This window comes from Macaca nemestrina, chromosome 13 (genome assembly GCF_043159975.1).
Source record: "Macaca nemestrina isolate mMacNem1 chromosome 13, mMacNem.hap1, whole genome shotgun sequence".
Classification (NCBI taxonomy): domain Eukaryota; kingdom Metazoa; phylum Chordata; class Mammalia; order Primates; family Cercopithecidae; genus Macaca; species Macaca nemestrina.
In genome coordinates, this window is record NC_092137.1 from 70,084,344 (window position 1) to 70,099,179 (window position 14,836).

General features: G+C 39.7%; 1 protein-coding gene across 2 annotated transcripts in view; it reads left to right on the forward strand.

Annotated features, from left to right (window-relative positions):
- The window catches only part of LOC105465207 (annexin A4), an 81,086-nt gene extending 66,250 nt beyond the window's left edge, over window positions 1-14,836 (forward strand). For both annotated transcript variants that reach the window (XM_011713484.2, XM_011713485.3), the window contains exons 8-13: window positions 1,089-1,145; window positions 4,663-4,756; window positions 7,134-7,229; window positions 7,815-7,873; window positions 9,086-9,208; window positions 13,818-14,836. In XM_011713484.2, the coding sequence (XP_011711786.1) occupies window positions 1,089-1,145; window positions 4,663-4,756; window positions 7,134-7,229; window positions 7,815-7,873; window positions 9,086-9,208; window positions 13,818-13,877 (489 nt within the window). In that variant the 3' untranslated portion in view covers window positions 13,878-14,836. The remainder of the gene's footprint in view (window positions 1-1,088; window positions 1,146-4,662; window positions 4,757-7,133; window positions 7,230-7,814; window positions 7,874-9,085; window positions 9,209-13,817) is intronic.

Here is a 14,836-nt window from a genome sequence, read left to right on the forward strand (position 1 = left end):
GGCCTCACCCCCTCCTGAGCGTGAGACTCTCATTTCACATTGCTTTTTAGATGTTTCCTTATGGATATTCTACTATCCCCTTAAACCAGTCCTCATGAATTAAACCGGAACTCATTTTCCCTTCAAACCAGCTCTTCTTCCTGACTTGTCTGTTTCTGTTAATGTTGCTGCTGTTCCTCCTACACTTAAAGAAGCAGAACCCTAGAAATCATCTCCAATTTTCACGTTGTTCTTGTCTCCAATATTTACTTAGTAACACCTGCCTGTGTCTCATATTTCTTTCCCACTTTTTCTTTTCCACCCATATTTACCACTCTGATGAGCCATGCCTAGACCATAGAATATCGACACAGTATAACAATAAAAATAGCCTACAAACTAGAGGAAGTTAGCCCATTTTGTCACTTGTTAGCATTCTTCAGAGGCTTCCACCCTGCCTTCTTGTGAGCTGGTGTTGCTGAGGGGTAGGGGGACATTTTTATGGGATCCTCAAGTCCCACCATAGGTCCCATATTCTCTTGACTCTCCTCTGTTCCCAGCCTCCCCAGCTTTTATTTTTTTTTAAAGATACAAGGTCTTGCTGTGTTTCCCAGACCAGCTATTCACAGGTGCCATCTTAGCTCAATGCCTTGAACTCCTGGCCTCAAGCCATCCTCCCACCTTAGCCTCTTGAGTAGCTGGAACTACAAGCACACCCCAACCCCCTTTTGGCAGAGGTTGATCAATGTAGATTTGCCAGTTAGGAAGGCATGAGTCAGCTGGGAAGACACAGGAGAGTGGGGTGTGGGTGAGGCCAGGAGATAGTGGAGGGAGCTGTCCCTGGGAAGCATTTATTCTCCTTCTCCTTCTATTGGCAAAGGCACCCATGCAATGTTAGGGGCCACACTGAGCCTCAGCCCTCTAGGCACACATCAGAGCCATGGTAATAATGCGAGCACATTTCGAGGATGTCTGTCCTTCCTCCCTGGGTCTGAAGCCCCACTCCTCATGGTATTTTGTCTCATTACTCTAGACCTGCTATCTTAATGGTGTCCCCAGATCTTCATGTATATTCTCAAATTACTTTTTGTTTGTTTTCTCATCCTCAGGGTGGGAGGGATGAAGGAAATTATCTGGACGATGCTCTCGTGAGACAGGATGCCCAGGTTGGTAGAACTGCAGCTTCTTTCTTCCAGTTTTCTTCTCTTTTGCCAATAAGACAGGCCTTAGTGGGTGGACAACATCTTATATTACAGTGTATATTAGCCAGGCTTGGATATGTTCTTTAAAAACATTCCCACAGATGGCCTTTAATAACAGGTTTCTCGCGGAGGTGCCTGGGGCTGGACATCATTATATAAGCACTCCTGGGTTCCAGGTTTCTCAGCCTTAGGACCATTGTGTGGCAATCCCGGAGAACCACTGAGTGTCTTCTGAATGCCTTGGAGGTGAAAGGGACTGTTCACTGTGCATTTTTCTTCATCAGAGAGGACATTTGATAGAACCTATATAAAATAGCCTGGCACAGTGTATACCCTGCTGGGTAAAATTAATAGGAAACCCCAAGAGGCATTTGCCTCTCTGTTTCCCAGCCCAGTGATGGTTGTCCTGGAACCAATCCATGGTCTAATCAGCTGTGGCCAGATAACACTAATAGCTAATAAAAAGTGGGTCATTACCAGATACCAAACACTGTTCTAAATTTTCTTTTGAGATGGAATGTCACTCTTGTTGCCCAGGCTGGAGTGCAATGGCATGATCTTGGCTCACTGCAACGTCCGCTTCCTGGGTTCAAATAATTCTCCTGCCTCAGCCTCCCAAATAGCTGGGATTACAGGTGCCTGCCACCATACCCAGCAAATTTTTTGTATTTTTAGTAGAGACAGGTTTTCACCGTGTTGGCCAGGCTGGTCTTGAACTCCTGATCTCAGGTGATCCACCTGCCTCGGCCTCCCAAAGTGCTGGGATTACAGGCATGAGCCATCGCACCCTGCCCACTGTTCCAAATTCTATATTAAGTATGTCATTGAATCTGCAATAACTTCATAAGGTAAGTATTGCTATCCCCATTTTACAAGCAGGGAAACTGAGGCTCAGAGAGGTCAAGTACCTTGCTCAAGCTCAGACAGATAATAAAGGACAGAGCTAGGATTTGAACCAATTGGCATCTAGACCCAGTATTCTGTCTTTTTTTTTTTTTTTTTTTTTTTTTTTTTGAGACAGGGTCTCACTGTCACCCAGACTGGAGTATGGTGGCATGATATCAGCTCACCATAACCTCCCCCTCCCAGGTTCAAGCAATTCTCCCACCTCAGCCTCCCAAATAGCTGGGATCACAGGATGTGCTACCACCACCCAGCTAGTTTTTGTATTTTTAGTAGAGATAGGTTTTCAACATGTTGGCCAGGCTGGTCTTGAACTCCGACCTCAAATGATCCACCTGCCATGGCCTCCCAAAGTGCAGTGATTATAGGCATGAGCCACCGCGCCTGGCCATAGACCCAGTATTCTTAACCAATATATAACCATAATGAGGGATTGGTCCCATTCAGTGTGTAAGGTATGAACAACTTAGTTTTATGCAAAAGAGAACTTGTTGCTTTCATGAGAGGGGATAGAGGTCTGTGTGTGGCTTGGGATTCTTGGAGCATAGCAGCTGGGTTTCAAAAGGGAGCACCCAGAAAGCAAGCATTCTAATGGAACCAATGGCGGTTGCAGGATTGTTTATGATCTAGCCTCAGAAATCACAGTGTCACTTCCACTAACCTGTATCTTTTTTTTTTTTTTTTTTTGAGATAGGTTCTTGCTCTGTCTCCCAGGCTGGTGTGCAGTGGCATAATCTTGGCCCACTGCAACCTTCACCTCCCAGGTTCAAGTGATCCTCCTGTCTCAGACTCCTGAGTAGCTGGACTACAGGCACATGCCAGCATGCCCGACTAATTTTTGAATATTTTTTTGGTAGAGGTGGGGTTTTGCTATATTGCCCAGGCTGGTCTCAAACTCCTGGGCTCAAGCAATCTACCTGCCTTGGCCTCTCAACGTGCTATGATTACAGGCATGAGCCACCGTGCCCAGCCAACTACTATGCTTTATTAATTAAAGCAATGTATTAGTCAGAATTCTGCAGAGGAACAGAACCAGTAGAGAGAGACAGAGAGACAGACACAGACACACACACACACACACACACACACACACACACAGGGTATGTGTGTGGTGGGGGAGGGTGAAAGAGAGAGAGGATGGAGGTGGGCAAGTATCAGGATCTTCCGAGGGAGTCAGCAAGCTGGGGATGCAGGACAGCCATGATTTTGTTCCAGTCTGAGTCCAAAGGACTGACAACCAGGAGCAGTTCCCATCTGAAGGCCGGCAGGCTGGAAACCCATGAAGAACTGATGTTTCAGTTCACATCCAAAGGCAGGAAAAAAACGGATGCCCTAGCTCAAGGCAGTCAGGCAGGAGGACTCCCTCTTATTCTTGGGAAGGTCAGCCCTTTTGTTCTTGAAAACAAAAGCTTTCAGCTGATTGTATGAGGACCCCTGTTCCATATTGGATCATCCAAAGACCCTCACAGAAACACCCAGAATAATGTTTGAGCAAAAATCTGGGTAACCCATGGCCTGGTCAAGTTGACATAAAATAAATAGTCACAAGCCTGTTGAGATTCAAGTTTCAGAAGTGCTGAATAAGATGAACGTTTTTGAATTAGGTGAATTAGATGAACGCTTTCAGCTTAAATTTTTATGATTATGTGAATTGACTCTAAAGCAGTGAGGGAATCAGAGAAAGAAGTGGAAAAATGGGGGAGTATATGGAGGTAAGCCCAATGAGCAACAATATGTGTGAGTTAAGATCTTTTTGAGAAATGTAACAGGCCAGCTACTTATTATAAATGAACAGTAATTCTGAATTCAGCGATAATGTAGTTAAATTGAGCAGAATCAGTTTCTTGTATTCCTACCTGGTTGGAATGTAAGCAATTGGCAATGGGTCCCTGGTTCTACTGTGAGACCTGTAGCCTCAGAAAAATCACAGATCATTCTAGAGCAGGGCTATCCAATAGAACCCCCTGCAGTGATGAGAACATTCCACATCTGCACTGTCCTGTATGGGTGACTACTGGCCACCTGTAGCCGCTGGGTACTTGAAATGAGGCTAGTGTGACTGAAGAACTGAATTTTAAATTGTATTTAATTTTAATGAAAATTTAAACAGCCACATGTGGTTAGTGGCAACTGTAGGGGACAGCCCAAATCTAGGACATTTCTTTTAGCTCTTAAGATAGAACCATGTAAGCTACTCGGGAGGCTGAGGCAGGAGAATGGTGTGAACCCGGGAGGCGGAGCTTGCAGTGAGCTGAGATCCGGCCACTGCACTCCAGCCTGGGCAACAGAGCGAGACTCCGTCTCAAAAAAAAAAAAAAAAAAAAAGATAGAACCATGTAGTCTGCAGCTAGGGAACTGCCAGTGTTTGCCTTGACTCCCAGGAAGGTATGACAGAGTCCCAACAGCCTTATGCCTGAGGAAGGGCCCTGAGTCATTTCCACTCACCACCACCATTTCCACCCCCATCACCAACAAAATAAAACTAATCTATCTCAGCTCTTTGAGCTTCTGGAAGTATTTGCCTGTGTCCTGGCACATCCTTTTTGGAGTTTTAGACTTGTGCTTTGTTTGGCTTCAGGACCTGTATGAGGCTGGAGAGAAGAAATGGGGGACAGACGAGGTAAAATTTCTAACTGTTCTCTGTTCCCGGAACCGAAATCACCTGTTGCATGGTAAGGCACTTCATTTCCCAAAGAAAGGGTGTGAAAGATAGCAAAAGCTGTATTGCCCATAAGTAATTGATAACCTTTCTCCTTCAGTGGGTACAAAGAACTGATTGTACCCAAGTGTCTTAGATTCTCACCCTGGAAATGTATTAGCCCAATGACGTGTATGAAAGCTAATTTCTGAAAGATTAATTATGAATAATTAGCAAAAATGCATGTAGTCATAGAAGCTTGGCATTCTTGTTTCTAGGAAACTGACCTTCATAGTCAGTTGCTTTTCTAAAGTAGCCCCAGTATTTTCATTCTAATTTAGTTACATATGAAAGTAATCTGTAGTAGATCAGGTAGCAATAAAATAGCAATGTTGGTTGATATTTATTCCTGTGTACCATCCAAGCTGTAAAGCTAATACAAGTGATTTCTTTAGGGGTTACGTTGTATAAGATGAATAATGGATAATTTCAAATTTGAAATGTTTCTGATTTGTTTCTGATAAATATAAACTTTGTAATGTGATTTTAACTTATTTGGGGGAAAGACACTAGACAATTTTAGAATATTTGCTGTCAGGTTTATATTCTTTTAAACAGCAGTAAGGGTTTAATAAGATATTTCATCTTTTATACGAGTTATTTAGATCTTTAAATACATTATAATTTTATAAACCCACCCACCATACCTTTTTAGTCACACACACTGATTTGCAAAGCCTGTGGGAAATTTGAGAATGAGTTTGTTAAATTGAAAACATAAAGCAATTGAGAAGCACAACACATTCTGAAGTTGTAATTATTTCAGATTTTTCACAGTGACAAAAAACAGGTGATTACTCCTGTTAATCAATATCCTGGGCTACTATCAGAAACACGAACTTCTGACTCGGCTTCTTGCTTCATTTCCTTCCCTTGCCTGGTTACAAATAATAGGAATCTCCCCCTGGTGGTATTTTCGAAGAACTGCAGGTCCTCAGAAGCCGATTTAGTGCATAAATGCGTTTGCAAGCATTTTCACTTCTGGGTGCAAGTCAATAGTTAGGCAATTATGAAATATCTGTTTGTAAGCCACCAGGAGAAAATATTTTAAGCACTGTTTGGGTTAGGAAAACTTCGTAATTGTCTTACCAACCAACAATAATGGTGAGGTTTCATAATAACTATGGTTTTGTTAATAATTTTCTATTTTCTAGGTGCATTGTTAAGCATTTTATAAGCATTGTTTCTTGCAACACCCAGTGAGGCAGTAATTATTTTCTCCGTTTTACAGTGGAGAAAACTGAGGCTTAGAAATGTGTCAATTAAGTTCTTTGATTCCAAGCCACACACACTGACTTCAATTTAAGTAAGAAAATATGAAATAATATAGAATGGCACAAGAGGGAAAATGGAAAATACTGGTAGCTCACAGATTTATACAGAGAGCTGAACACCTTCAGGAATAACAGCAATCAGGGCAGTTCTGGGGGTCTCAGTAGAAGGGAGTAATGGATTTTATTTCTAAAGCAGAGTTTCTGAAGTTCGTTTTCTATTTAAAATGCTCGTTATTGACCCCCTACTTGAGACTGACTGAATTAGAACCTCTGAGTGTGACACCTAGGAAGTTTAACAGGTTTCTCTGAGGGCAAAGATGACGCAGTGCTTTTGGCCATCCCCGTGAGCTGCTCAATTAAAAAGTTCCCAGGAGAGACTCTAATGGGTCCTGACTGGGTGAACTGCTCACGTGTTTGACAGAGGTTGTGGTGTATGTTGTTGAGTATGGTGTCCCTTGATTGACAGCCCTGTTAAAATCACATTGATGGAAGTGAGGCAGCACCCCAAAGAAGGCGATGGTGGGAAGATAAAATGGATACCTGCTCTAAGAAGGTTCCAGAAGGAGACAGCAAGAGAGGGAAACATATTCACCACATTCAAAAATACTTAGAAAAAAAAAATGTAATTCTGTTTAAGTATTTTAAAAGATGCAACCAGCTGTTATTAACTGTGACTCAGTTTTGAAGGGGTTGAATTGTTCTAGTTTTGTTGAGCCAAAAGGGAGATGACAGGGAGGTGATTGCCAAGGACAAAAACACAAAACGACACATTCTGCTTATTAAGGAAACAATGAGAAAGGAAAGCAAAGGTCCCCAGAGGCCATCTCCATTTTATGTACAAGGGTCCCACATAAGGGAAAGGACTTGACTGGTGTCCTCCAAACATCACAGCATTTCTTCCTTCTTGTCCACTCTGCACCTCCCTCCTGTGTGCTTGCCCACATTACTAATTAGTTTCCTCCTCAAGTATGCTGAAGAATAAATAGTGTAGGCTAGTTAAAAATGCTCATTTGCTCCATAAATTTCAGTTTCCTCTATTTTTTCTTCCCAATAATACTATTTTGTTATTGTTTGCAGTGTTTGATGAATACAAAAGGATATCACAGAAGGATATTGAACAGAGTATTAAATCTGAAACATCTGGTAGCTTTGAAGATGCCCTGCTGGCTATAGGTAAGCTGGTAGGGGGAGTAGAGAAACAAATGTCTATAGATTTTTCCTTCTCATTATCAACTTGCAATATGGGGATATAGAATTATTTTCAGAGATAAAAGTTGTTTGAATCACTCATGGTACATTCCAGGTTTTTAAACAAGAAATATCATATACAACCTGATTGCTATTGTGCCACGTGGTTTATATATTTTATATCTTCTATGCTTTTGTATGTGCTACGTGAAAGGTAATAGTGTGCAGATAAACAAGCTGCAGCTTGCAAGTCTGTGAATGGTTAGAAACTAGTAACTGTCTCATATGGCAGATACAATAATCCTCATTTTGAAACGAAATACCACCCTTTGCTTTGATAGACTTTATCAATTACTTCTCCAGGAACTCGATGATAAATCGAGGGTACTTTCTATCTGTGAAAATACATAGAGCATAGCCTATGTTCATGAAACATTGCTTGGCTAAAATTTCCCTGGCAAAGCAAATATTGATACCTTGTAGAAACAGAGGAAACAACTGTCACTTTCCTTTTTTCATGGGTCTTATCTGTAATCTTTTCATTTCTTCTTTTTTATTTTTCTTTGCCAGTAAAGTGCATGAGGAACAAATCTGCGTATTTTGCTGAAAAGCTCTATAAATCAATGAAGGTAAATGGCCTTATTTTTAGCATGTAAATGAATTTGAGTTATCTTGTGTCCACCTTCTTAAGCTTACTTATATCCCCTATCCAAACTTTGCTCTGAAAGATCCAATTCAATTCATGGAATACTTCAGTGAGTGCCTGCTAATAATAATACTAGGTGATATTTACTGAGTACTTAGGATGTGTGGATCACTGTTTTTAATAGATTAATTATATCCCCACAACAGCTCTATGAGGCTGGTACTATTACTAACCCCCAATTTACAGATGAGGAAACTGAGGCATAGAAAGGATATGCAGTTTGCCCAAGATTCTCAGTGAGGAAGTAATGGAGCTAGAATGCCAGGTAAACAGCTGGCATTCTAGCTCCAGAGCCCATATTCCTAACCCTCCATCGTACTCTGCAGGCACCTGTGCTGAGAATCACAGGAGGTGCAGGGAAGGTCAAAATGTAGTCTTTGGCCAGGTGCGGTGGCTCCTGTAATCCCAGCACTTTGGGAGGCTGAGGCGGGTGGATTACTTGAGGTCAGGAGTTCAAGACCAGCCTGGCTATCATGGTGAAATCCCTGTTTCTGCAAAAATACAAAACTTAGTCAGGTATGGTGGCTCATGCCTATAATCCCATCTGCTTGGGAGGCTGAGGCAGGAGAATCACTGGAACCCAGGAGGCAGAGGTTGCAGTGAGCTGAGATCGCACCACTGCACTCCAGCCTGGGTGACAGAGTAAGACTCTGTCTCAAAAAAAAAAAGCAAAACAAAACAAAAAAATGTAGAACTTGCTCTCAAAGAATGTCTAGCCTAGACAAATATGTGCAAAACACCAATTGAGCAGGACCTTCCAAATGTAAAAGTTTTACATCAGAGGATTTCACATGGTGAGGGGAAGGGGTGATAAGGCTGGGGAGGGAAGGATAGTACTCTATGAGAAGGAATCGTAGGTGAGCCAGGTGGCAGGGTATGTCTGGACAGCACAGGTTATGGCTCTAGAAAAGCAGGGAACAGCATCCTGTGGTCAGAACATATAGCACTGGAAAAGTGAGTTGTGGAGAGCCTTGAATACCATGATGAGGAGTGAGGATATTCCTCAGGACTGCCAAGCAGTGGAGCAGAGGACATCATCAGCACAGTCATCTCTAGTCTTGCTTTGGCAGACTAAAGAAGACACTGAAAAACAGCTAGGTTATTGTATATGTTTGGATTTCGTTTTCTTCCTTAGGGCTTGGGCACCGATGATGACACCCTCATCAGAGTGATGGTTTCTCGAGCAGAAATTGACATGTTGGATATCCGGGCACACTTCAAGAGACTCTATGGAAAGTCTCTGTACTCGTTCATCAAGGTAGGTCACAGCAGCCTCAGTCCAGAGGAAAGGATCCAGAAAAGGACCCCTCTGACCTCGGCATTTAGCACTTGTCCCCTCTTCTTGGTATATATAATTTCCTTTAAAGATGATACTCCCGATATTTCCAGTCTCTCTTCTTTCACACAGATATTTAAACCTTTGCCAGGATACAAGCTGGAAATTTGCCTTCTAAATACAGTAATTATTTTATGTTGACCCCAGACAAAGATTACATTTTAATGAATACTTTTAAGCCCACAATTTCCTTGTCTACCTAATTATGATAGAAGATAAACAACTGAATCCAGAGTCCTATGCAGGGCCAGCTGAGGTCTGCTGGGAACATGGAAAAGCATTTTAGTTATCCTGAATTACTATTCTTTACCAGGCACCAGACTTCTAGGAGTCCTAAGAGGGCATGGTAGTGGTGAGAAATGATTCACCTCCCTCAAAGCCAGGCATTCCTGGGATTTTGTTTCTTGAGGATGCCAGAAGAGTCTCATGGACATGAAAGTGAGACAGATTTCCCTAGCAGCTAAGGTTGCCTGCACTGCAAGCTTCAAATTAGCATTTGATCTGTGAATTAAATATTCTGAATCTTACTCAAAGCTTGGAGAGGGGTGACAGTTAGGTGATTTAAACTGCAGATTTTTCTCTTTTTTTTTTTTTTGAGACAGAGTCTCACTCTGTCACCCAGACTGGAGTGCAGTGGTACAAGCTCCACTCACTGCAACCTCCACCTCCTCGGTTCAAGTGATCCACCTGCCTCAGCCTCCTGAGTAGCTGGGACTACAGGCATGAGCTTTGTATTTTTTATAGAAATGGTGTTTCACTGTGTTGGCTAGGCTGGTCTCGAACTCCTGACCTCAAGTGATCCACCCCTCGTGATCTCCCAAAGTGCTGGGATTACAGGCATGAGCCACCATGCCCCACCAAGCTGTGGATTTTGTTACCATGTCTGCAAGGCATGCAGGAACTTGTTTCTATGTCTGGCTAGGCTATTAGGTAACTTGATTTTGCAGAGCTGAAGTGTATAACTAGTTTAAGATTCAAGGATGACAGTAAGTGAAGTTATGGGAAAATATACTACAAACAAGAAAAAAACAAAATAAAAAAACCCCAGGAAATGACAAATGATTTATGGATGATATGGAGAGACTAGAACTCTCGTGCACCATTGGTAGGAGTGTAAAGTGGTGCAGCCACTGTGAAAAACAGTCTGTTAAGAAACTTTAAGCACCAAACTTCTTCAAAAAGTTTAATATAGACCAGGCATCGTGGCTCACGCCTGTAATCCCAGCACTTTGGGAGACCGAGACGGGTGGATCACTTGAGCCCAGGAGTTCAAGACCAGCCTAGGCAACATAGTGAGACCCTGTCTCTACAAAAAATACAAAAATTAGCTGGGTGTGATGGTGCACGCCTGTAGTCCCAGCTATTCAGGAAGCTGAGGTGGGAGGATCACCTGAGGCTGGGGAGGTCGGCTACAGTGAGCCATGATTGTACCACTTCAAGACTCCAGCCTGAGTAAAGACCCTTCCCAAAAAAGAAAAAGAAAAAATTTTAACATAGGATGACCACATGATCCAGCAATTCCACTCTCAGTTATATACTTAAATGAAAACAGGAACTCAAACAGCTAGTTGTACATCAACATAAACATTATTAACAATAGGCACAGGGTGAAAACAACCTAAATATCTACCAACAGATGTCTAGATAAAATATATATATACATACATAAAAAGCAGTGACATTCAATGGTAGGCTGTCATGAAAAAAAGGAATGACGTTTTTGATACATGAATGAACCTTGAAAATATACTAACTGCAATAAATCAGACACAAAAGGACAAATATTGTATGATTCTGCTTTATGAAGTATGTAGAATAGGTAGATTCATAGGGACAGAAAGTAGATTAGAGGTTACCAGGAATTTGGAAGGACAGGAAAGAATGGGAGTTATTGGTTAGTGGGTACAGAGTTTCTGTTTGGGGTGATGAAAGGGTTTTAGAAATAGACAGTGATGATGGTTACATAACATTGTAAAAGGAACAGTGAAAATGGTTAAAATGACAAATTATATATATATATTTTTTTAACACAATAAAATGTCTCCGAAAGAATTTAAATAAAATTATTTAATGAAATGTCGAAAGAGTAGACTAAGTATTATAATGCTTCATCATAGCATTATTTATATTATTTACATTGCTTTATGTTATTTATATTTATATCAATAATATGGTATTATAGTATATAATTGTATATTATTATTACTATTAATCAATAGGGAATAACTTAAATTATGGAAAATCCATACAATATAATACTATACCAACACTAAAATGATTGAGTACAAATATATTGATTGGCTTGGGAAGAAAACACTATAATCTAGTGTATATATGTCTGTATATATAAATATGTAAATATATGTGTGTATACACACACACCACTAGAAAAGATTAAAAATAAAGAATACATTGCTCATTCAATAATAGTTGTCAAAAGAAACAAAAGACGCAGAATAGAATAATAAAATATGTAAATAATAGAAAAAAATGACAAAAGATAAAAATAAAAGTTATAAAAATAAACTCTCAAGTTAGGTAAAAACATAAAATCCAACTTCATGCTGTTTATAAGAAACAACTAAAATATAGTGACATGTAAAAAGCTTAAAGAAAAACACCAGGGAAAGAAAGCGAACATATAAGAAAGAAAGTGGAGATTATGCTATTAGTAAAAAGAAGAATTTACGGAGAAAAAGTATTAAATAGGAGAGAGTGGATCACTTTATACTGACAAAGGCAACAATTCACAGCAAAGATTAAACTGTTATGAAACTTCAAGTACCAAATCATATTGCATTGAAATATATAAATAAGAAACTCGAGGCTCCAGAAGAAAACATATAATGGAATTACTATGCTAGTGAGAGACTTTAATACATCCTATGCTTTGGCAGATCAGTAAGGCAAAGTATAAACAAGGATATATTAAGATTGAGTTTAACAGATATTTATTAAACTTCGAAACCTATATACAGAGATTCCATTTTTTCTAGTCCCCACGAATGACTAATAAAAATTAATCTAGGCAAGGTGCAGTGGCTCACACCTATAATCCCAGCATTTTGGGAAGCTGAGGTGGGAGGATCGCTTGAGCCCAGGAGTTCGAGGCTGCAGTGAGCAATGACCACACCACTGTACTCCAGCCTGGATGATATAGCAAGACCCTGTCTCTAAAAATATAAATAAATAAATAAATAAAAGATTAAAAAATTAATCAATTATTATGACCACTAAAATTTCTATGTAGAAATTATAGAACCTTTCTGGAAGACTGTTTTGTAACCCATATCAAAATGTTTAAGAAAACAGGTTGGGTGCAGTGGCTCACACCAGTAATCCCAGTACTTTGGGAGGCTGAGGTGGGTGGATCACTTGAGGTCAGGACTTCAAGAACAACTTGGCCAACATGGTGAAACCCCGTCTCTATTAAAAATATAAAAATTAGCCAGGCGTGGTGGTGTGCACCTGTAGTGCGAGCTACACAGGCAGCTGAGGCAGGAGAATCGCTTGAACCTGGGAGGCAGAGGTTGCAGTGAGCCAAGATTGCACCACTGCACTCTAGCCTGGGCTACAGAACGAGACTCCATCTCAAAAAAAAAAAAAAAAAAAAAAAAAGGCTTAAGAAAATGCATTTAGTCCAGTAATTCCTATTTTATGAAAATTTATCCAGAATAAATCATTAAGAAAATATACAAAAATGTAACTACAATTTGCTTATTGAAGCAGTGTTTATAATAGTGAAAAATTGAAACAACATAAATATCCAACAAGAGGGAGAGGGAGGATGTGATTAAATAAATTATTTTACCTGCATACAATTAATTAATTCTGTAACCATTAAATAATGTTGTAGAATAATATTTAACAAAATAGGGGTCTGGCACAGTGGCTCACGCCTGTAATCCCAGCACTTTGGGAGGCCGAGGTGGGCGGATCACGAGGTCAGGAGATTGAGACCATCCTGGCTAACATGGTGAAACCCCGTCTCTACTAAAAATACAAAAATAAAAGCTGGGCATGGTGGCGGGCGCCTGTAGTCCCAGCTACTCTAGAGACTGAGGTAGGAGAATGGCATGAACCCAGGAGGCGGAGCTTGCAGTGAGCTGAGATCACACCACTGCACTCCAGCCTGGGCAACAGAACGAGACTCCATCTCAAAAAAAAAAAAAAAAATTTAACAAAATAGGGAAATAGGCTATATTGTTAAGTGAAAAAGCGGAACACAGAATACTACTGTTGTATCACATTGGGTATCTAGATATATAGAAAAAAGACTGGAAGGACATTCATACATCAAAATGATAAGAACAGTAGTCTCAAGATGATGGAATAATGGTTGATTTTTGTGTTCTTTTTTGTCTTTATTTTCTACACTGAATGAGTATTACCTTTGTAATAAAAAATAACAAAAAAAAAATTTAAAGCTAAGAAAAATCCAGCCAAGCTTGAAAAAGTTGGCTTAGATGACTTTGAACTGTGTGTTTTGTTTCAAAATCTATTTATCTAACTTTGCTTCCCTATCCAACAGGGTGACACATCCGGAGACTACAGGAAAGTACTGCTTGTTCTCTGTGGAGGAGATGATTAAAATAAAAATCCCAGAAGGACAGGAGGATTCTCCACACTTTGAATTTTTTTAACTTCATTTTTCTACACTGCTATTATCATTATCTCAGAATGCTTATTTCCAATTAAAACGCCTACAGCTGCCTCCTAGGATATAGACTGTCTGTATTATTATTCGCCTATAATTAGTCATTATGATGCTTTAAAGCTGTACTTGCATTTCAAAGCTTATAAGACATAAATGGAGATTTAAAAATAGAAATAAAAATGTATTCCATGTTTTTAAAAGATTACTTTATACTTTGTGTTTCACAGACATTTGAATAGATTAAATTATTCCATATTTTCTTTTCAGTGAAAAATTTTTTAAATGGAAAACTGTTCTAAAATCACTTTTTTCCCTAATCTAATTTTTAGAGTAGCTAGTATTTTCTTCATTTGAAATTGTAAGCATCTGGTTAGTAAGAACGCCCATCCAGTTTTCTATATTTCATAGTCAAAGCCTTGAAAGCATCTACAAATCTCTATTTTTAGGTTTTGTCCATAGCATTAGTTGATCCTTACTAAGTTTTTCATGGGAGACTTCCTTCATCACATCTTATGTTGAAATCACTTTCTGTAGTCAAAGTATACCAAAACCAATTTATCTGAACAAACTAAATTCTGAAGTATGCTTATACAAACCATATATATCTGGTTACCAAACATAAATGCCGAACATTCCATATTATTATAGTCTTAATGTCTTAATCCAGCTTGCAAGTGAATGGAGAAAACAAATAAGCTTCAAACTAGGTATTCTGGGAATTATGTAATGTTCTGAATTTAGTTTGATATAAAGAAAACTTTTTTGTGCTAAAAATACTTTTTAAAATCTTTTTCAATTTTGTTGATTGTAGTAATTTCTGTTTGCACTGTGCCTTTCAACTCTAGAAACATTCTGAAGATGTACTTGGATTTAATTAAAAAGTTCACTTTGTA